We start from the raw sequence: 22,225 nt of genomic DNA, 5'->3' as shown, positions 1-22,225 counted from the left end.
CTCCAAAGGTTGAAACTATTATTCCCATTAAACTTGTTGTACAAAAACAAGTCAAAAATGAGTCTTGGAACAACAAAAGAATAATAATACCTTAATTATGAAACACACATTCTAAAGATAATGAACAAAGAATACAAATAAAGATATAAAGAATGTCTCTTCTTATATTATTATTTCATGCAAATATACAAATATCTTCCTTTCTCTCCTAAAAATTAGAAGCTCTTCGAAATCATGTTACAAAAATGATATAAGAAACAATCCTAAACTTCTTACTAATTGAGTATAAAATAGTTATACAAAATATACTACTAGTACACCATCTCATAAAAGTAATACCGTTACATGGTTGAACCTAATAGACACTATTGATAAACAAAACACTCTATTAGACAATATAAGTTATTAGACTTTTACACTCTCATCTTAAAAAGTAGTTTACTACCTAACTAATATATATATATATATATATATATATATATATATATATAATAACTATAACATATGTATATAAAAAAAGTCTTTGTCAGAAACCTTTGACTGTGTTTTAATTTATATAAAATAACACACATTTTTGTAATTTAAGGATTTTCAATATTTTCTGCATTTTATATTTAAATGCAATAATCCATAATGGCAATAATTTGTTAGTATCTGATTTGGAAAAGTCAGACTGAATGAAGGAGATTTCCGACATGAGGATAAGGGATGAATATAAAATTGATGCAATGAGAATAATTTGGAATCATAAAACTAGAATCTCACTCAAACACGACAATGCCCTTACCAACAAACAATAGTCATGTATATATTTTATTTTTTTTATTTCATTTTATCTTATTTCAGAGATAATTGGTATATTAATTGGGACCCATCTTATGATTATACATAATAATATTTATTTTTCAAGAATCCCTTCATGTAATCTATCATGCATTTATTTATTTATTTATATTATTCGTTGTTCATGCTAATAATTCTTACCATCTCCTGCCCCATGTCAACTTCTGGCTACTTCACTACTTGCCAATGGATTTCTTTCTCATTTCTCTATAATACGAAACTATTAGCTAGTTATAAGAATAATTAGCATCAATCTTCTTGATTTTAACTTCTTAATGTGAATGTTTGAAACTATTCAAAAATATTTCAACCCTGCATTTTACTTGATTTTTTGCAAAGAAAACATATTAGAGAATAATAGTTTATACAAAAATTTATACAATGTGGAATATAATATTATTATTGCATAGTCAAACAAATGGTTTAACTAAGATATTCTGTCTAGCTCAAAAACACTTATGAAATGAGATTATAGAGATTGGAAGTTTATGATTCATTATGAAAGCAGTCTCACACGGCCGCACCTATTATGGGAAAAAAAGCCACACAATATGTACAAGAACTCGGCAATGCTGCATTGTCCCAAAAACTAAAAGAAAATTTAATTGAAAATGAACAAAAGGTTCACCAACTTGAAGTTTTGCTCCCCAAGATCCATGATTAGGACTTGAGCACCCTCTCAATAGCAGCTACATAAAACTCCTTTGGCATGGTACCAATTACAGAATCGCATTTCTGACCATTTTTGAACAGTAAAACCACAGGGACAGCCTTAATTTCATAGTCTTCAGCAATTTGCATGTCAGTGTCTGTGTTGACTATGAAGCACTTGAGTTTTCCAGCATACTCTGTTGCAATCTCATCTATTATCCGGTGAACCATCCTGCACGGTCCACACCAATTTGCATAGAATATAACAAGGACTGGAGTTTCACTTTTCAAAATCGAATTATCCCACAAGTCTTTGGTAACTGGTGTAGCTGCCACATAACAAGTTCACATAATTTAAGGCCCATCTATTCATTCAAGTCACAACATCACACATCCACATATCATGAATGTGAAATTGAAACCAGGACCAGCTAAAAGTAAGAAACAAACAAACATGACCCTTTAACCATTGGGTGAACTATTTCAACATAAATACCCCTTGTCTAGTTACATAGAGAGTGAGAAACTTTCTACTCATAAATAAACACAAATGACTTTAGATGCCTTCCTACATGGATGATTCCAATCCTTTCTTTTTTGTGGCAGAGGGGATATTATGTATAGGTTATCCCATCATGATACAATTCAAACATACTAAGTCTGAAAATAAACAACTTGGACACTCAGCAATGGAGGTCAAGCCACCAAACCTATTGATAAAATAGCCATAAGAAGAAGAAGCATGAGGGGAAGAATGAACTTTTCAAGCACTTCAGATGAGAAAACAAAAGACAGTTCAAAATTATCAAGTTGGCCACAATGTCCTCAAAAACAAGAGGAAAAAACAAGGAACTACTAGAGTATGCTAGCAACTCAAACTAGGAATCAATATTCAATACAATGATGAATGATCAACTATGCTACACATTTCCTTGATATTTAAATAAATATGGATAAAAAGATGAAAAGTATACTGAGGTTTATAATGCTTCGGATCTTGTATGCTGGGCTTTCAGGTGGAAGTAAGATAATCATAAGTAACAAACCTTGCCAACCTTTCATAATTCCATGCCTCTGCCGGTTACTTTGACTACAAATTATTTACAAGGAAAGGCTTCACAAAACAACTACAATTCAAAAGAATGAATCTATTCCAATTGCAACTTATACTGTGAGTGGTTTGAACCAAGGTAGTTAAATTGAGATACTAAATGTCAATCGGAAAGCCTATTTCTTGAATCACAATTTGAATTGTATTGTGAATAATAGTCATATTCATGATGAACAATAAGACAGCACACACAAACAAATATATAAAAGACTTACAAAAGCACAAATTCATGATCAATATCTCTAGGATTCTTTAACACAATGTGACAAATGAAAACAAATATAAATAAACATAAATCTAGGCTATTTGTTGGGCTTTTAAGTTTAATATCACAGCCCAATTAACAAGTTAAAATAAACAAAAGAGGGGTTTTAAAAACTCATGTGACACACCTAACCATCTACATATGAATTTGTAAAAAGGCATATAAATTGTGCAGACAAGCTGCAGAAAGCCCATACCCGAAGCAGACACCTAACCCGATTTTCTTTCCTATGTTTCCTTACTGTCGAACTCTAAACTCTAAACCCTGAAAGCCACCTTCTGTCCCTGACACACTAACCGGATTTTCCCTAGCAACAGGTCAAAAACACGGGAAACAATGATGCAACTCCTGCCAGAAGACACAAAAGGTGGCAGTGATTGCCTTTATCATGGACTCCATAACGCAACAGCATCACGATTGCATTGAAACCATAACCACAATAGCGTGATATGTGCCAGAATCATGCAATTCACTGGGAGATCGCAATTCATGGGTAATGGCGATTGCCCTGAAACCAGGGATACAATAGTGTGATAGCATCGCCGCAGTGCCAGAATCATGGTGCAATTCACTTGGAGATTGCAATTCATGCAATACTTGAGTGATTTGTACAATATGCTGGACAATTCAGACGCAAAAACCAACTCATCATGATTTGAATCGCCAGGTTTCGAATCGTATCAAAACAATATTATCGTGCTATACTAACTAGTAACTACCATGGTTTGAACATTTTTGACACATGCACTATTCTGAAAAAGACAAGATTAAGAGAATACGAAAGGAGAACTATAATCCCATTTTCAAGCAGATCCAAAATGACCATTTCAACACGTCCACCGTTTCACAGAACTCTACCTAAAATTTACCCAGAAGTAAAGATATTGTTTAAGTTTAACACCTAGAAAATATATTTTTAAGTCACTCGAAACGTGGTACACCTTCTTGAAAACCTAAGCTGGAAAATGCTACAAAGCATGAAAGTTAAGCGACAAACAACATACATTAAGTGGGACATGATTAGAGGAAAAAATAAAAGCAAGAACTAAGCATTGTCAATGAAATCCAAATGAATGAATCTCGAAAGCACCCCACAACACAAACATGATCTTGGCCCCGATCTCAGCCCAAAAGTCTTAAACAAGAAACCCCAGAAGCGTGAAACAAATAGATAAACAACTAGACAGATACCTGTAGTTTGGTGACGCGAAGATTGAATCTTTGGCAAAAGAAGAGGGGTTTGAAGGTGTTGAGGTTGGTGGGGCATTCGCAGAAGAAAGGGAGGAGGGTGAGGGAAGGCATGGGAAAAAGGGTCTTTGGGTTTGGAAAGAAGGGGAGGAGAGGAAGGGAGAGAAAAGGAAGCCATTGAAGAAATTGGGAGAAATAGAAAGAGAGAGTGACAAGTTAAAGAAGACAAACACAAACTATGGGACCGCACAGACAAGCCTCAGAAACAATAAAGACATGAGGGAAGAAAAAACTGTGGATGAGTGAGTGAAAGAGATGTGTGAATTATGTTCTTCATCAATTACTCACAACTCATGTATCATCAGACAACATTTCATTTTTTTTCACTCAATCTATTATTGTGGATCTAAATGTTTTAGATCTTCGTTAGTTAGAATCACGCCATCATGCATACACTTATAACTTATGTCTATTTCAGCATCTTTTGTAATATATAAAGAGATATGCAAAGTAATACCATATTAGAAGTAGCAAAATTCGTTAGTTAAGTATATAGTGATGAAAGAAATTATTTATAACTTTTTTTATAAATTTTTTTCCTATTTTATTCTTATATAAATATTTGATTTTATTTTACTATTATGGACATTGCAAATTTTTTTATTTTTTCTAAAACATTTGGTACATGTAGATGGATGGTTTTGAATTAAAAGATAAATAGAGGTATAGTTTTTTTTAATATTCCAGTTATTTTTTTAATTTTTTAAATATTTATTAAATAAATAATTATTCTTATAATTAATTGAAAACTACTTTTTAAAAAAAATATACTTTCATTTCATAAAAAAATAATTATCAATTTTAAATATTAAACGTGGAACGACCAATTTATTAAACGTGGAATAATTTATTAGAGATCGAAAGTTCTTATGTGAAGTAATTCTTTTTTATATCTTCATCTCTTTTAACAATTAGAATTTATTTTTATCTCTTTTTCTTATTTTTTTTAATTGATATCTTTTAATTAAATGTTAATATTAAATATAATTTATATAAATGATAAAAATAAAAAATGTGAATACACATACGCTATTTTGGTTTTTGACATATGTTATTTAATTTTTAATATTAAGCCTGCATAACTATATATAAATGATAAAAATAAAAAATATATAAAGAGAATTCCTCTTCATAACCTTTTTTGGTGTACACAATTTTCCTGATTCTATCTTTATTTAATATATCTCATTTTATACAATGGAGTATTTTATCATTTCATATGAATTACTTAAAAAATAAAATTATTTTTAAATTTTTTAAATTAATAATAATGGACAAATACTCTTACCCTGATTTGGTTACCACACCAAATCTCACATATAAAATAAAATAACCTTCATTTTTAATCACTCTTTCCAATGTATTTCAAGAAACTCTATTCTTTGGTAAATCTATTATTCTTTTATATCTACCATCAAGTTAATCCTAACCAATGTGAACATCATCATATTCTCTGATACCAAAACTACCAATGAAAGAAGAGAAAAAGCTTGAAGAAGAAGAGAAACTCAAACTAGAGAAGAAGAAAAATGAGGTTGATTAATCAATTCATCATTTTTCTTTTACATGCTCTTTTTTTGTTTTTCAATTTCGACTTATCCAAAATTATTTTTGTATGTATGTTAAATTTTTATCATCGTGAAAATTGAATAGAAGAGGAAAATGTGGATACACAAGTGTGGTGTTGTGCCTTAATTTCCACTAGTATATATAACAACAATGACCTATTGATTAATTATTGAAATGAGTATAAGTATTAGAATGCAAATATCTCCTAATCAAGTAGTTAAAATGAAATTATTGATGATTGAAAAAATAATTCAAAACTTAATTTTAAAGGTTTATGGTTTTTATCTAAACTAATGGAATTAAATTTGTTTCTTAAAAATATTAATTTTATTTAAACTTATACTTAATGGTGTAATATATTTGAATTTGTTTGCAGAAAAAAAAAATTGTATTAATATTTTGTCATTGTAATTATTTAGATTTACTTTGAGATTGAGATTTTAATAGTAGTTTATATTTAAAAAATTATTTTTAAATAAAATTATATTTAAGATTGTCTACCAGATCTATGAATATTCCTAGATATAAATATTTTTCAAATGGATAACTAATAAGGATTTTTTTTATGTTTTAAGAAAATGAGTAACTAGATAGTATCTATATCTTTTATGAATTGTTTTCATTTTTACATAAGTAAATGTGAGTGTTTCTTATCAAGAATGAACATGAATAGACTGAGGTGGGATGTTAAGATTTTGAGGAAGCCAAGTTAGACCCTCTGAAGAATGGTTACTCAGTTGTTGAGTAATATCAAGTGAAAATTCACTTATAGAAAGTTAAAGTTGTTTAAGAATATAAGTATATGACTAAAGAATGAGATAATTAAGTGAGTACTTCCTGGAAAATCAATATGTATTCATAGGCTTTTGGATCAATGTTAAAATATCCAAAAGATGAGTTGTTACTAAGTACTAACTTTTAGTGTGTTTAAACAAATCAATTACATAAACATCCAATTTATTCGGATTATAGGTAGTTATCTATGCATATCTTCGAAGTGAGTAACATACCTTTGAATTGTTGGACTTGTTGCTGCTAATGTATTGGATGAATCCAATCAATGAAGCTTATTGAAGATATATCTATTATTGTGTGTTTGTGTGTGATTAGTCTTTGATTTGTATGAAAATTTCTCTTTCCAAGTTGTTTGATTTTTATTCCCTTAAAAGAAACTTGATTTAAAATTGTTTAGAACATATCTTGATAACAAGATAATTTTAACTGTTTAAAATATATTTTAATTCATTAAAATATTCTTACCTGAAGTCTAATATGAATGTAAGGAATATTTTAATATATTATTTTATAGAATCAATTTGTTAAAATTACTAAATACTTTTGGAGGCATGTTTCAATATATTAAAATGAGTTTTCAATATATTAAGATTGTCATTTTAATATATTATTTTATCGAATCAATTTGTTAAAATTACTGAATACTTTTGGAGGCATGTTTCAATTAATTAAAATGAGTTTTCAATATATTAAAATTGTCATGTGTTTTTAAAAGAATATGATCCGTCTATTTTAACAAGTTGAAAGTACTATTCAATCCATCATTTTTACTTGTAAGTGAAATCAACATATTCAAATGTAGTTTTAATCCATTTAAATTGGCAGAACATACTCTATATAACTCTCTCATCTTCATCTCATTTGACACGTGTATTGGTATGGGACGAGACCGAGCTGCCTGAGACTCGGTCTCCCTGCCTGAGGCTCGGTCTCCCTGACCGAGATGATCGAGACCCCACGGACGGTCTGGCCGACCGACACATACAACTATTAACGCTCAAACCAAGGTTAGTGAAGCTAAATTACCATTGAGAATTAGGTAATGCAACCATAAGTGTGATCCATTCCACTAATCAGACCCAATAAGGTAAGCCCATTAAAATAATATAAATAACACACATTTCAAGGAATAAGTTATGTCAGTATCACCGTACACACCTGAGTGCCAAACACCCTTTTTATAGACTTGAGCGTCGGATTGTCTTTTGCAGGTACCTCCCCCATTTGGCATTCACCCGAGACTAAGAGCCGAAGGAGAAGCGTGAAGACCAGAAGAATCACAGCGAAACTTTAACAATCTTCCCGAAAGAAGAAAGAAGATGAAGTCTTCAATAGTTCTCTAGGTCTCATCTCCCTAACATAACAGCACGAATTCAAAAATATGAGTTTTATATATTTTCAAAATCTAAGAGAGTTTTCACTAAGGTTTGTTAAAAGGATATTTAAATCTTATAATTTAAAGTTGCACCATTATTTTATTTTTATATTTTAGTTTTTGTTAAAAGGATATGGGAAACGGATGTAATTGAAGTATTATGGATATTATTTCATAGTTTACATTAATGATTTTGTAAATGTTGTAGAGGTATTACATTGTTGTAAATATACGTAGTCAAAAGGTACAAAATGTAATACGTAACAAATTAAAAAGTTTAAAGTTCTTGTCACATTTTAAATATATGTAATTCAAAAAAAAAGACGTAGAATAATTTAAAATTATGTAATTATAATACCTTTTACCAAAATCAAAGCATATATATCAAACAAATAAAAGTTTGTGAGGATAAATTAGTAATTATTTTTACTTCCTCAAATTTCTCTTAGTCTTATTCTCTCTTGATTTTTTTTTAAAAAAATAACAATCTAAACTTAGCTGAATTAACCCCTCATGAATTTTATTGATTGATCTAAAAATATTCATATTTGATTTGGAATTAAAATTCATAATTTATATATTTATTTTTCAGTTTCAGGTAGTTTGAGTATTACACCCACTAAATCACTTCTTTGACGTCTAAGATGTTCTACTACTTCTCTTAAAATACAAAGATATTACTAAATGGAAACAATTTATGGCCCTAAGCACAAAATGCATTAATTTCAAACTTTAAAGTATACCCAAATAATGTCTAAGGTGTTTTTATGCTATCTTTCGTATTATTATTATTTTGCAATTGTTAATTTTATATTTTAACCTGTTAAAAATATTGTAGAGAGAATTAACATAAAATAAATGTCAATAATAATTATGCTAATAAAATTTGCTAAATAAAAATTTAAAAGCACACACGCCCGGTGGGACTCGAACCCACAATCGCCTGATTAGAAGTCAGGCGCCTTATCCATTAGGCCACAGGCGCCTCTTGTAAATAAGGTTCTTTAAAATATATTAATACAATTTAATAAACTTTATTGTTTAAAAATGCTATAAGAATCACTGTATATATTCTGTAGAGGCAAAATAATATATATATATATATATATTATTATTATTATTTTAAATGTTATTATATATTCTTTTATTTTTATTACGAAGTCAAACACGATGATTTATGAAGTCAACAAGTCTTACTAGAATAAGTATATGTGTTCTAAAATCAAATCAATCAAAAAATCAACTGAAAAATTATGCAAGAAATTGGAAATCAGATTGTTTTAGATTTTTTTTTTTCAATTAAGTGATTATTTTTTTATGTAATCCTTAAATGGAGGATTATTTTGGAGAACTCAAAAACCACAAAAGAATGCATAACAATGGCGAAAGCAAAAAATAACCCATGATTTGATTCGATCACTACAAAACATAAGAGTGGTCATGAATTAGATTTTTTAAAATCTAATCTAAATTCAATCAAATATTGCCGATAAAAAAAAAATTCAATCAAAATTTAAATGTTTAGATGAGATTTTAAATTCAAATTCAATTTTTTTAAAAGTAATATGAGCATTTTAAATCCATATCCAAATATTTGAATTGAATTTTAAATCCTAATCCAAATCAAATTAATGTTTTATAAAAAAAAAATTAGATCTTAAATTCAAATTTATATTTTCTAAAAATAAGATAATATTAATATAATATATGTAAAAAAAGTTTAATATTGTATAAATATTAAGGAAATATAATAAAGTTATAATTAATAATATCAAAATTAAAAATAACATAACACATAATTCTTAACATTCATTTTTTATGATTGTTTTTATTTTAGTATTTAAATTAATTTTGTTTATTATTTAAAAAAATCAATAATGAAACATAAGTGTCAATCTTTTATTTTTATTTTTTATTAATTATGTTTTAAACTCTTTGTTCTGTAATTTAAAAAAAAAATCATGTCAGAAAAGTCAAATTTCAACCAGTTTTTAGTATGCACAAAGTTCGAATTTATTTTCCTAAAAATAAATTTTAGTAGTTGACAAATAAAGTTGATAGAATTTATTTTAGATTTTCAATTGTTTTAATTGAAAAAAAATCAAATATTGTTATTATTGGAAGAACTAATATGTTCAAATTTATTCTGACAACATTTATCTAATAAGTATCTATATATATATCTATATATAGTTCAAATTTATGTTAATGACATTATACTTGTTTATGCTGATGAACTATTCTACAAGAAGTTTTGAATCTTATATTAAATGATTTTGAGATGAGCATGATGGAAGAACTAAGATTCTTCTTGGGATCTTGTTGATGGTTTGATTCTTGTACATAAAATAAAATAAAGTATATCAAAGAGTTGTTTAAAAGATTCAATCTAGATAAAGTTAAAATATGTTGTTTAACATTTATCTATATGCTCGTTTTCAAGCTAATCCAAGGGAAGTACACATTTTTCTTGTTAAATGTATTTTTAGATATTTAAAAGGTACTACTAACCTTGGTCTTTGCTATAAGGTTAGAGAAAATTTCAAATTATAAGGTTATTGTGATGTTGATTACACGGGAGACAGAGTAGAAAGGAAAAAATACAAGTGGAGGTTGTCATTTTATTGGAGGTAACTTAATCACATGGACTAATAAGAAGTAAGGAATTATTGTCTTGTCTGCAACACAAGATGAAAATATAAGTCTTTCCCGCTGGAATCTCCTACCTATTTCTCTGTTTTCTTGTTGAAGGGCGTCAATATCTTCAGCATTCATTTTTTTTATTTCGATCATTTCCTTCAGAAGAGCCAAAAGTATAGTCATGTGTGAGGTCTCGATTACTCTCGTGTCTACTTACTGATCTTTAGTCATTAGACACATTCCTTGTAGATACCATTAAATTCTTCGGTATTCTTCATTTTCGATTCTAAGCACTAGGAAAATGTCTTCTCTACCTTTTTATATGATTATCCTACTTATCAATTTCTTCTGAAATCTTGGTTGGAATGGGGGAATACATAGTATTCAAATGTTATTGAAAACATAAATTTGACTTGATAGTGTTAACTTTGATTTATTCTATACCGAAAATTAATTAGCTTAATCTAATGGATTTTGATCATTCTTCGTTCAATTATTACTTTCGGTCTCCAACATGTGTTGAACGAGACTTTCAAAGATATTTTGTGCTTGTTATTTCTAATATGATTTGTGGAGATAATGTTGATGAAGGATGAACTCGAGAAGTTGATAGCAACGGATATTATTTGTCTGTGCATACAATATAAACCTAATTGTCATTAAAAAAACAGCTTAGTGGTTGTTGGTCAGGTGGTTGTTGGCGAGTTAATTGAGGAAGTTCGCAGAGTTGTTGTTAAGTTTTCAAATACAAATAAAATATATATAACAGAAGGTAAGGTCCATTGCCCTGGGAAAGTAGAAATATTCATCTTCACTTTCACTCTTTCTGCTGCCACTGAAGTAAATATCTAAGAATAAAAAAACCCACACACACACCCAAACCAAAACCCTCTTCCACTCTTCTTCCTTCAATTACTTCCTCTACTGATTCTTCTATAATCACGCGCTAATCATCTTCGGATTCATCTTTTGCTACCTAATCAGGATCAGGACTCCGGATTCATGTTCCTGCAGAATCCGATTTGATTTCCCATTCACAACGTCTCAATTATTCTGCAATTACTGTCAATAATTATCGGTATCTCTCTAATTTACATTTTTTTAATTACCCTTATTCCTGTTTTCAATGCAATCAAAAATATGTGTACCACTGACAGGACCGTTGTGGGATTTTGTGTTCGAGTTCATGCTTTTTTCTTTTCTTACCGAAGCTCATATTCTATTCCGGCTTTGTTATGATTAGAACAATTTTCTCTCTGTAATAAACAATTTGGAAGGAATATTCATGCTACCCGTTCAAGTATGTGTTTTTCTCTGATGGATTCCTGTTCTTTGAATTTTGTTTTTGAAGACCTAGGTTTGAGGGGGGAGGGGGGAGGGGGGGAGGGGGGATTTCTCTTTTCTTTAGTGTTTCTTTTATAGGGTAAGTGTTAGAAATTGCATAATGTTTTTTTTTTTTTTGGCTGTTGATGTTAATGTTAATGGAATTGGAATTGGAAGGGAGTCTTGGTTCAATACATGCGGTGGTGCGGCTAAGAGTTGGGGTTTATGATTATTCATTGTGGGGTTTTGTTGATTTCATTTTCAATCGTTCAGTGGGGATAGACTTTTATGATGCTGTGACGGTGAACTAGGCTTTGTTTTATAATTGTGATTCCTTGATGCGTATAAAATGGGGCGATGGATTGAAATCATTTTGTATTTTTAATTTTCGAAAATGTTTCAGAACCTTTAATTTGGGAAGGGTTTTTCAAGAATCATGTTAGTACTTAGTTTTATATTCTTTACCATTGTTTTCCATAGTGCAATCACTGAATTAGATACCTTGCATTGAACTCTCTTTGACACCAGGCAGTTCTGCTTCTTGCTCTAGCAGTTTAATCACTGTTTAGTAACCTGCGTTGATACTTAATAGTTCCTAGAATTGATTCTCTTAAGTCCTATCCTGTTTCTTTTTGAAGGGAAATAGTGTGTCGTTATCCGAGTTCTGTAGGTCTTGTTCTCTTTGCAGCTGTTGCATCCAGTGCCCCTATTTTTGGGTCATATGGCTGGAGCATTCAATCCTATAGTATTACCTTCTCACTGTGTTGCAACAAGATGTTTCAGGGATTTGTTTTGTTGAATGATGTCTTCACTCCGTTATGTGTGCAGGAACATCTGAATTCCTAGTGCATTGATGGCTACCCCTAGTAAATCAACACCAATAACATCTTCTGACACTTTTGAACAGAAGGGGAAGACTATTACTGAGTCAAATGCAACCATTCTTCAATGTCCTTTAAACCAACAACTCCATAGCTCCTTAGATGGCCCAGTAGCAATCCTTTGGGATATTGAGAATTGTCCTGTTCCAAATGATGTACGGCCTGAAGATGTAGCAGGTAATATAAGAATGGCTTTACGGGTGCACCCAGTAATTAAAGGAGCTGTTATGCTGTTTTCTGCTTATGGGGATTTCAATTCTTTCCCTAGGCGACTTAGAGAGGGCTGTCAGAGAACTGGTGTTAAACTTATTGATGTTCCAAATGGGAGAAAAGATGCTGCTGATAAAGCTATCTTGGTCGACATGTTCTTATTTGCTCTTGACAACCCTCCACCATCCTCTATTATGCTTATATCTGGAGATGTTGATTTTGCACCAGCACTCCACATCCTTGGTCAGCGAGGATATACTGTTATTCTTGTCATCCCTGCTGGGGTGGGTGTTTCGTCTGCCCTATGCAATGCTGGTAAATTTGTCTGGGACTGGCCTAGTGTGGCACGTGGGGAAGGCTTTGTGCCTCCCTCAAAGGCTTTAATGCCACCCCGGGGAGGTCCAATTGAGCTTGCTGGATATTTGATGGGGTGCCATATCAATGACTATTCTGAAGGATTAAATGAAGAAGAAGCAATAGTTTATAGAGGTATGTCACAGAGCTATTACAACTCAAGGGAATTTTCATTGGTGTCACAATCACTGTCTGAATACAACTGTGGCACATCGAACGGGGCTTGCTTGCCAACAACTATGAGATCACACAGCCTTCCATCTGTATTCAATGATGTTCAAGGAGGGTCGATGATGCCTTCTGGTGATCCTAATGAATGCCAGTTATGGGTACAACCTGGGGATTTAAATGGTCTCAAGGGGCAGCTGGTAAGGTTGCTTGAACTTTTTGGGGGAAGCCTGCCTCTGGCCCGAGTTCCGGCAGAGTACCAGAAAATTTATGGGAGACCTCTTTATGTAACTGAATATGGGGCAATAAAGTTGGTCAATCTTTTCAAGAAGATGGGCAATGCCATGACTGTGGAAGGGAAAGGGAATCGTAAATTTGTGTATCTCAGAAACTGGAAGGCAGGTCCAAGCGCTCCTCCTCTCTCCCTGGCAAAGAAAGATAAGAAGGGAAAGGGAACCCAGGAAGAGAATGTGAATGTTGTCACTGGAGGATGCTCTTCAGATGAGTTCTCAGATGAAGAAAGAGTAGTCATAGAAGAAGATGATGAAAGAAATTTCACAGGCAAGGGCAATCAGGGGACTGCAGCCAAATGTGAAGTTGATGACTGTGTTATTGAGAAATTCAAGTATGAGCTGCAAGAGATTCTAGTAAGCTATTCTTGTCGAATATCCCTTGGTTGTTTTGAGGATATATACCAGCAGCGATACAAAAAACAACTGGAATATAAGAGATTTGGTGTGGACAAGTTGGAAGATTTGATTGAGAAAGTGAGTGATGTGGTGGTATTGCATGAGGAACCAGTAAGCAGGAGCAAGTTCCTGGCTGCTGTGGGTGGTTAGAAAACTTGGCAACAAATTGCTATTTACTTTAACCGTTCTGATGTTTTAAACTTATGCTCAGGAATTAGTCAACCTCAGCCCTTTCAGGTTATTTATTCCTTAGAAGACTTGTAAAAACGATACGCTGGACGTATGTGTTTTTTTTTTAGTCACTGTCCTGCATGTATCTGAAACTTCCCTCCAATTTGTGTTTATTTTCAGTCTCTGAAACCGATTACCTACTTACAGAAATCGGGAGACGTGTACAAGTAATAGCTTTTGTACTTGTATCTTGTATCGTATTTCAATATACAATTCTTCCATACATGTTGACTTATTTTGATGCTGATTACTGGTAGAAACATCATACCTTTTAATGCTTCCTGTACCTAGAAGTTTTAGGTGGGAGTCGTTACTGAATATCGTAATAAAACCTGTGTACTCGTTCTTTTAATATCAATGTTTACCAATGCTTCTACAAATGTCACTAAAGGATGCCATTACAAAAATTGTGGCATGGGTGACCATACTGGTGGCAGAGAGAGGATCGTAGTCAAGAAAAGATGGCTTTGAGAGGCCCATTTGACGTTAAAAGAGTTACGTTATAGCCAATGCTACCAGTTCTTGTTTTTACATTTGTTTTAATGTTGGACATGAAAAATTACGTTCTCGTGTTTCCAAACACTTGTGTATTTCAAGTTTACAGCTTCTCAATGAATATATTAGTTTCGGAACTATGCCTTGCAGAGAGGAAATTTGCATGAATGGCGATGAAAATGAAATCTGTCACTCTAAAAGCCTCAGGTACAGGCACTGTAGGTTCGAAAGATTCTCTTATAAAAGCAAGTGAAGTACTATATTTCTCATTTCTCCCAAGATTTTCATATAGACTTTCCCCTACATCCTAACAATCCACAAATTTGAAGTCGGTGAGTAAATGAGAAATTCAAAATTCAAGTCAACTTGAAGAATCTAACGATTGTTTCAGACAGAGAACATATTTGGCGGAGACTGTGGAGAGCCAGTCTCAAGTAAAAAACTTCTACTGCAATATGACCGGGATGTACTTGAAGATGAAGCAAGATATCTTCCCTCTCCGCTGTGAAACAATGCCTCATTTCTGAGCATTTTCCCCTTGCTTCTTCTGCCTCTATGCTGACTTCCCTGACATTCTTCATCTTCAACAGCTTGTAGAAACTCACTGTGCATTGGTTCTGATGTCTCATACAGAAGCCTAAGTACCTGTTTTATTGAAGGTCTTGCTCTTCCTTCTCTCTGGGTGCACCATCCTACTATAGTGATTACTGTGTGGAGCTGATCCAAGTCAAAAGACTCCCTCACATTGGGATCTACTAGCTCCAATAATCTCGTATCTGATTCCATGTATGGTTGGGCCCATTCCACTAGATTCTTATTATCTTGAATGGCTCGTCTTCCTGTCACAATTTCAAGTAGTAACACCCCAAAACTGTATATGTCACTTTTCTCGGTGAGCTCTTGAGTAACAACATATTCAGGATCCATATAACCTGGAATTGAATTTAACATCCAAAATTAAGTAGTATTGTCAATGATGAAGGCTTGTAGCTGTAGTTCCCTGGCTATAGAACCATCCTTTGAATCACATAAAAGGACAAAATCAGCTAAGTGAAATATAGTGAAGAAAAGAATTTGATACCCGGAGTTCCCCGAATTTCAGTGTTTACAGGTTCAAAGCATACTGATCCATCTTTTGAAGCTTGTGCAAGGCCAAAATCAGCTATCTGTGAAATGATGTAATACAGGAATAAAGGAGTTAGTTAACAATTTAACAGCATCTTGCCCTATCCATATATAACATCACAAATTGTTTGCATTGTTTCAAACTCGGGCTACAAAAAGACAGTGAATATTAACGGGAGAAATGGTGGCATGCAGTGCGAAAATCACCCAACCTTGGCAACAAAGTTCTCATCCAGTAAAGTGTTGCTAGATTTAATATCTCTGTGACACAAGGGAGGATCGCAATAGAAATGGAGGTACTCCTGCACATGAAAGAATTTGAGGTTAAAAAGTAAAATCCATAAAATAAAGATAATAAAGGATTAAAAACAGTCAGCCACTCGATTGAGATAAGCTTGAAATTAAACCAATGGCAGTTATTACCAGTGCATTGGCCACATCAATCGCAACTTGGATTCTTGTTCGCCAACTTAAAGGTGTTTTACCAGGGGCTGTACAAATGGACAAAATATCTCACGTGAGATTAAGGGGTTAATAGGGAAAAGAAACAATGGTATTTATCTGTGTCCTCGCTATTTAAATGCTATTATTTTGTTGCACGACATGTTTAATTGTCATGTTTAATATGGCTGAAGGTGCTGAGTTAGAAAAAAGATGCAGGAAAGAAAGCACATAAGATCCACATAATAGATACAAGCACAAGGGATGAAGACAGAAGTGCCATTTGTAATTTGACAAAATATTATCCAAAATATCTTATTACTCAAAACAGTGAGCGTCAGTGTATGTTTTTGTTTTTTTAAGGAACAACTATCTATAGATATCGAGAGGCATACAATGAAGATGATCTTTCAAGCTTCCATTTCCCATGTACTCATACAATAGAAACCTGCCATAGACATGCAGAAGGGTTTGATTCATTGGTATATATGTCAAAGAATACAACAAGCACAGAGAAACAGATACCTCTCATGTTTTTTAATGCAAAAGCCTCTCAAGGCAACAAGATGCCGATGGTGCAGCCGGGCAAGAAGTTCAATTTCTCTGCAGAACTCATCCTCCCCCTGCTCAGAGATTTTGTTCATCCGTTTTACTGCTGCGACCAGGCCATCAGAAAAATGCGCTTTATACACAGTTCCAAATCCCCCTTGACCAATCATAGTGCTAAAATCCTCTGTAGCCCTTTTTATCTCCTTGTAGTTGAATTTTCGGAACATAGAAGAAGAACCTACACACCCCCACTCCAACCAGGAAGCAAAATAAGAAAAAAAAGTGCTAGTTTCAATTTATGACTGCTAAGACAGAAATAAGCAGAACAAGATGATCAACCGAAACCTTACCTTCCTGAAATTTCCATGTTGCACAAGGAGGTAAGGTTTTCGAACAGGGTTTACCAAAATTATCAGGCTTGTCTAACTCTCTGCTTTTCTGGCGAATTAGAACTATCAAGACTATGAGTGTGATAACAGCAGCAGCTGTAACTGCAATAGCAATACCTGGAACTAATGTCAAATGATATGAATGGTGCTTTCCATTTAAAGGTGCACTTAACAATGGTTGACTCGGGCCATCAGAAATAGGTTGGCTTGGAGAAGCCTTAGGAGCAGGCAAGGATGGGATCGACTCCGAAACTGACATCACAGTTGCAAAAGCACGATCAGCTAAATTGTTTTAATTTATTGGTAACAATACACACAGACTTCATTGCATTCCTGAAATGAATATTTATTAGTGTAAAAAGAAAACAATACAGATTTCATTTGGCACACATTAATTATTGTAAGTACTAATTAGTAGCCTTTAACAGTTTTCTCAATCCATAGTTTAGTTATACTGTTTTCTATTCTTGTCATTTACCAATGAAAAGGATATGTGCAACAATTGCTTATTTAGTTAGAAGCAATTACAAAGAAGACCTATAACATTCTGAAGTAGAGATCTCATCCATTTGAATGGCTTCACATCATAATAAATCTCAAGCCATAATCATATAATGCATGCAGTAGCATTAACACACGAAGGAACTCATTCACACAGACCTGAAGAGGGAGAGCATCACAGTGATTATCATTTTTTATTTTATAAAATTCTTACCAGGAAGCCTGAGAAGTCCTTGAACCCCAAAGAAACAAATTGCAATGTCAATAGTAGATATCTCATCAACTTGACTTGCTAGTGCAGCAAAAGTAGCATCACGACATGTACTTAGTGTTATATTATCTTCAATTCCGATATGATGCAGATAACCAATGCCAGCATTTAAGCACTTCTTACATTTACTTTCCTCTCCAAGTGGCGCTTTGCAATTTTTTGTGACCTCTGAAAATCTGGGCGATTGCAGCATTTGGACAACACTAGTTCTCCCCTTGCATTCATAATTAACAGGAATTTTTGTTCCGAAACCACAGAAAGCTGTTGCATTTTGTGCAACTCCATAAAGTTGCAAGGTTTGAAATATGGTTTGGAGGCAGATGTCAGACGCATTTTGAGAGACCCCAAGGTTGCCTGTTGCATTAGCAAAACGAGAAATAGCAATTGCAACATTAGCATTAATGTAGCGGCAGCATTTTCCTCTGTCACCATGGTTAGAGCACAGAGAGGATGCCAGTGTTAAGTTTGAACCAGTAAAATTCAAAGGGCAGTCTGCAAAAGGAGCAGCAATTCGACCATTAAATCACATTTAATCCTTCACCTGTATTGCCAACAATTTACTATAGTACAGTTAAAAGATTGATCAGTCATGTTAACTCCAATAAATTTATTAAGAAGCTGCAATTCTCAAGATAAAGATAGCAGTTTTGCTCACCATTACGGTAAAGGAAATGAATGGTTCAGGAATCAAAAGTGAAAATTTTACTAAAAAATATAACTTCCAAATATTACCAATGCATCTCTACCATGATTTCAAATAAAATCTTTCAATTAGTCGATACCTTAACCATTTCCCTCAAGGAAACGGTTAGAGAAACTATAAATTCAGTTTCTGTGAAAGTTTTCAGACTGCTTGACAGAAAACTACACTGCAAACACAGGTCCAATCTTAGTTTCATTTCATGACATTCTTGCGGTATTAGTTTTGAATACTGTTTAGTGTTTACAGTCACCATATGTGCATTATGAAAGTTTTTGGCTCCCTGACCATGTCATGATTCCCCTTGAATAGATCATGAATATGTCAAAATATTGTGGAACAGCATCTATCCCAATGAAATTATTATACTGCTTAGGTTTCCAATGAAAGCTCTGGGTCTGATGTTCATAAGCCATAGGCATACATTTTATTTGAGTGACGTATAATGGAATAAAAATGAACTTGTAACGATTTTATGGATTTTTTTTACCCGAGAGCCTTCTTATAGTAAGGTTACATGAATTCACTTATTATCCTTTTGCTGGGGAACAGAATAAGATTGGAAGTTACATGAATTCACAAACCATCATTTCATTTACTGAAGTAAAAAATTCATAACAATTTCAAAACTAGTTATCAGTGATCTTAAAAATTGGAATAAAAAGAAAAACACTCTTTGGAGGCCAATTCACAGTTAATCACCATCACACAGGCTCATTATACTAAAATGGGGTAAAGTGCAAACCTTTTGATGTCTGAATAGAGAGGAGGGTAACTTTTAAAATGAGAAGTTAGGGGTGTATTTTACTTTACTTGAAGTAGAATAATAAGGGCAGAAATGATGAACTATTGGTTCAAGGCCAACTTTCATAAAAGTACTATTCGGTAAAGCCTTGTAACTATTCCGTGTCACCCATAACATGCTCTCAATTTCATCATAGTTCAGAACAGTTCCATTTTATATAGTTTATATACCAGTAAAAAGTACAAAACAATGTCGGATGTGCAGGATAGCCTTATCTATTTCTAGTATGGGTTAAATGTGGCCAAATGCTTCTACTTTCTGCTCTTAGAAGGTAAAAAAAGCCAGGGTTCTCTATGGGCAAACCTAGAGCAATTGTGAATTTGAGATAGAAGCTTTTGTGTATTAATTTCTGCAGCCATTCCTGTGGTAAAAGCTTATGTTGTACCACAATTCCATCAAGATAATTGCTCCTAACTGTGATTTTGGTGTAGAAAAAGGGAAGGGAAACAAGGTGAGAGAAATGCTAGAAACACATTGACAATGTGTACAAATGTCCAGATTCATTAACACCTGTCAATCCTTTCTCATCACATTCAAGTTTCCCAATAGGTCAAGAATGCAATGCAACGGGGAAAGCAATCATAACTACCAAAAATGTATAAATGCGCCAAGAACATCAAACACAAGTTCCAAGTGTTCACATTAGCATTATTAAATACCCGTTACCATTCATTCCTACCTCGACACCATTCCTTACCCGTGATGGGTAAAAGACATATTCCAGAAATCAATGCAGCAGTTTGTGTACCCAGTATCGTTATAAGGCACAAGGGTGGAAGATATTGAAGCAAAGCTAAAAAAGGAAAGAACTTTAGAAGGGACTAACCAGCCATTATGACAGGAAGCTGCATTCCAAGAAAAGCCAACATTCCCAACAAAGGTGCAAGCCCGTAGAACATGGTGGAGTAGTTGGTAGAGAACAAAGATGAGGATTTGAAGGTACAACAAGAGTGTGTTTATGTGTATTGTGTGTCTTAACCACCCATTTTGGTAACACCATTCAACGTTCTGGCTGCTACAATAGGTTTTATTAGACTTTTCAGAAAGACCGGTGGGTGTGTGGGCGTGTGAGTGTGTGTGTGCGTGAGTGAGAGAGAGTGTGAGAGAGAGGGTTTTGTACTTTTGTTTGTTTGGCTCTGAATAAATGCGCACTGAAGAGGAAGAACAACAATTTTAATTGATGCTTTGGTGGGGTATACCTTTATTTGTTTCAGATTCTACAGTACACCAGAGGCTACCCCTTCACTTTTCTCATTCTTCTTCAAACCTCAAAGCTTTAGCCTAATGCAAAAGACTACGCATAAACCAAAAAGAAATTCAATCTTGCTAACTACTAGCTAAATACCACGACACGGATATTGATACGACACAGACAAAAATACGAAAATACGTAAAATTTTTAAAATATAAAATATGGAGACACAAATTTATATATTATATAATTATGAATTATATAAATTGATAATAAAGATTTATGTGTATTTTAGATTATTTTTTGGAGCAGAAAGATGTTTTTTCATGACTAATTCACAAGGATTTGTTTCTTATTTTTATAATTATAATAACAATTTATACAATAAAGTTTGAATTTTTAGAAAATTAATGTATTTTTTCTTTTTAAAATTGTGTTAGAATCGTACTAGAATTGTCAGAAATCTACCAAATATTTTTTGAATTTGACACTTCACGGATACGTGTTCTACATGTGTCATACGAGTGTCGGTGTCCGATACAAATATCAGATACCGACACGTTATTTAAGAGGAGTGTCCGAGCTTCATATAGTAGAACTCATAACTATGAGTTTTTTAAATTAACTTTGAAATCTTTATTGTGCTTAATGGAGCATATAATAATAATTAAGAAAAAATTTACCTGAATGAAAATGTTACCTCTGTTGAAACAATGCTGTGATTGTGTCCTAACTAGTTGAGACAAAAATTTTGAGGCTAAATTTGCTTACTATTTTCATTTTCTTTTAGTTTAATTTAATGTGTGTGATAATGCATTTCCTCTTTCATCATCTCATTTGAGCTTCTTTCTTTAGCCGCCGCCAATGCCAAAGCATCATTCAGACACCTTTGCTACTTTACTAATGGCTAAATTACTATTTGCTTATAGGGAAAAACAAATAAAACCTTAAATATTTTTTTTCTGGCAAAATTGGCTTCATAATTTTATTTTCATTTTGATTTTTAATAAAAAAAAATTATTTTACGTTTGATGGCATCTTTTATTAATGATTTGTTCAATACATACTATGATAAGGTTTTGAGTAAAATTGATATGTGTATTTTTTATTTTTTATAATTTTTATATTTTAGTTTTGTTTCTTACTAAATCATTTTTAATTTTAGATTTTGTTTTGGTATATTTAATATAGGGATACATTGATGAGGAATCAAAGCTTATGATAATTTATATATATTTTTCTCCTTTAAATCTATGAGGCGCATTTTAAGGATGGAGTTTCGAATTCAACAATATATAAGTCGAAACAATGGCGTCGTCTATGGGAATCAAACACTCATTCCTTCCGTCCTTGACCGGGACTTATTCTAGTATGCCTAATATAGTCTCACATTACTATTAATGA

General features: G+C 32.7%; 3 protein-coding genes and 1 non-coding gene across 6 annotated transcripts; 1 reads left to right on the top strand and 3 right to left on the bottom strand.

Moving 5' to 3' along the window:
* Positions 1 to 1,307: 1,307 nt before the first annotated feature.
* On the bottom strand, positions 1,308 to 4,510 carry LOC137806431 (thioredoxin M3, chloroplastic). The gene is made up of 2 exons (XM_068606551.1): positions 4,062 to 4,510; positions 1,308 to 1,823 (listed from the first exon to the last, which is right to left on the bottom strand). Exons 1-2 carry the CDS (start codon positions 4,234 to 4,236, stop codon positions 1,504 to 1,506), a joined length of 495 nt encoding a protein of 164 aa, XP_068462652.1. The 5' UTR covers positions 4,237 to 4,510; the 3' UTR covers positions 1,308 to 1,503.
* Positions 4,511 to 8,769: 4,259 nt separating this feature from the next.
* Positions 8,770 to 8,842, bottom strand: TRNAR-UCU (transfer RNA arginine (anticodon UCU)). The gene has a single exon. It is a non-coding gene; the product is annotated as a tRNA-Arg (tRNA).
* Positions 8,843 to 11,118: 2,276 nt separating this feature from the next.
* On the top strand, positions 11,119 to 14,576 carry LOC137806430 (Putative endonuclease or glycosyl hydrolase). The gene is made up of 2 exons (XM_068606550.2): positions 11,119 to 11,575; positions 12,649 to 14,576. Exon 2 carries the CDS (start codon positions 12,674 to 12,676, stop codon positions 14,270 to 14,272), a length of 1,599 nt encoding a protein of 532 aa, XP_068462651.1. The 5' UTR covers positions 11,119 to 11,575; positions 12,649 to 12,673; the 3' UTR covers positions 14,273 to 14,576.
* Positions 14,577 to 15,069: 493 nt separating this feature from the next.
* Positions 15,070 to 20,945, bottom strand: LOC137806429 (Protein kinase superfamily protein). Of its 3 annotated transcripts, none has more exons than XM_068606548.2 (9): positions 20,456 to 20,945; positions 18,068 to 18,616; positions 17,314 to 17,604; positions 16,940 to 17,201; positions 16,810 to 16,862; positions 16,397 to 16,464; positions 16,186 to 16,275; positions 15,930 to 16,014; positions 15,070 to 15,780 (listed from the first exon to the last, which is right to left on the bottom strand). In XM_068606548.2, exons 1-9 carry the CDS (start codon positions 20,526 to 20,528, stop codon positions 15,236 to 15,238), a joined length of 2,016 nt encoding a protein of 671 aa, XP_068462649.1. In that variant the 5' UTR covers positions 20,529 to 20,945; the 3' UTR covers positions 15,070 to 15,235. The 3 variants fall into 3 exon arrangements, 2 of the variants coding, with proteins under 2 accessions (XP_068462649.1, XP_068462650.1); XM_068606549.1 differs by having other exon boundaries at positions 18,068 to 18,665; positions 20,456 to 20,775; XR_016519379.1 differs by lacking the exon at positions 16,810 to 16,862 and having other exon boundaries at positions 20,456 to 20,747.
* Positions 20,946 to 22,225: the final 1,280 nt, after the last annotated feature.

The sequence above is a fragment of the Phaseolus vulgaris genome, chromosome 3 (genome assembly GCF_051622355.1).
Source record: "Phaseolus vulgaris cultivar YP4 chromosome 3, ASM5162235v1, whole genome shotgun sequence".
Lineage (NCBI taxonomy): Eukaryota > Viridiplantae > Streptophyta > Magnoliopsida > Fabales > Fabaceae > Phaseolus > Phaseolus vulgaris.
Note: the sequence above shows the minus strand (reverse complement) of the source record. Positions and strands in the feature narration are given on the sequence as shown.

Excerpts from the sequence above, each read along its gene's own strand:
- LOC137806431 (XM_068606551.1), bottom strand. The coding sequence starts at position 4,236 with ATGGCTTCCTTTTCTCTCCCTTCCTCTCCTCCCCTTCTTTCCAAACCC. Across the intron at positions 1,824-4,061 it reads TTCGCGTCACCAAACTACAG|CTACACCAGTTACCAAAGAC; the intron begins GTATCTGTCTAG and ends GTTATGTGGCAG.
- LOC137806430 (XM_068606550.2), top strand. The coding sequence starts at position 12,674 with ATGGCTACCCCTAGTAAATCAACACCAATAACATCTTCTGACACTTTT.
- LOC137806429 (XM_068606548.2), bottom strand. The coding sequence starts at position 20,528 with ATGTTCTACGGGCTTGCACCTTTGTTGGGAATGTTGGCTTTTCTTGGA. Across the intron at positions 16,863-16,939 it reads TGCATTAAAAAACATGAGAG|GTTTCTATTGTATGAGTACA; the intron begins GTATCTGTTTCT and ends TGTCTATGGCAG. Across the intron at positions 16,276-16,396 it reads TTGATGTGGCCAATGCACTG|GAGTACCTCCATTTCTATTG; the intron begins GTAATAACTGCC and ends TTTCATGTGCAG.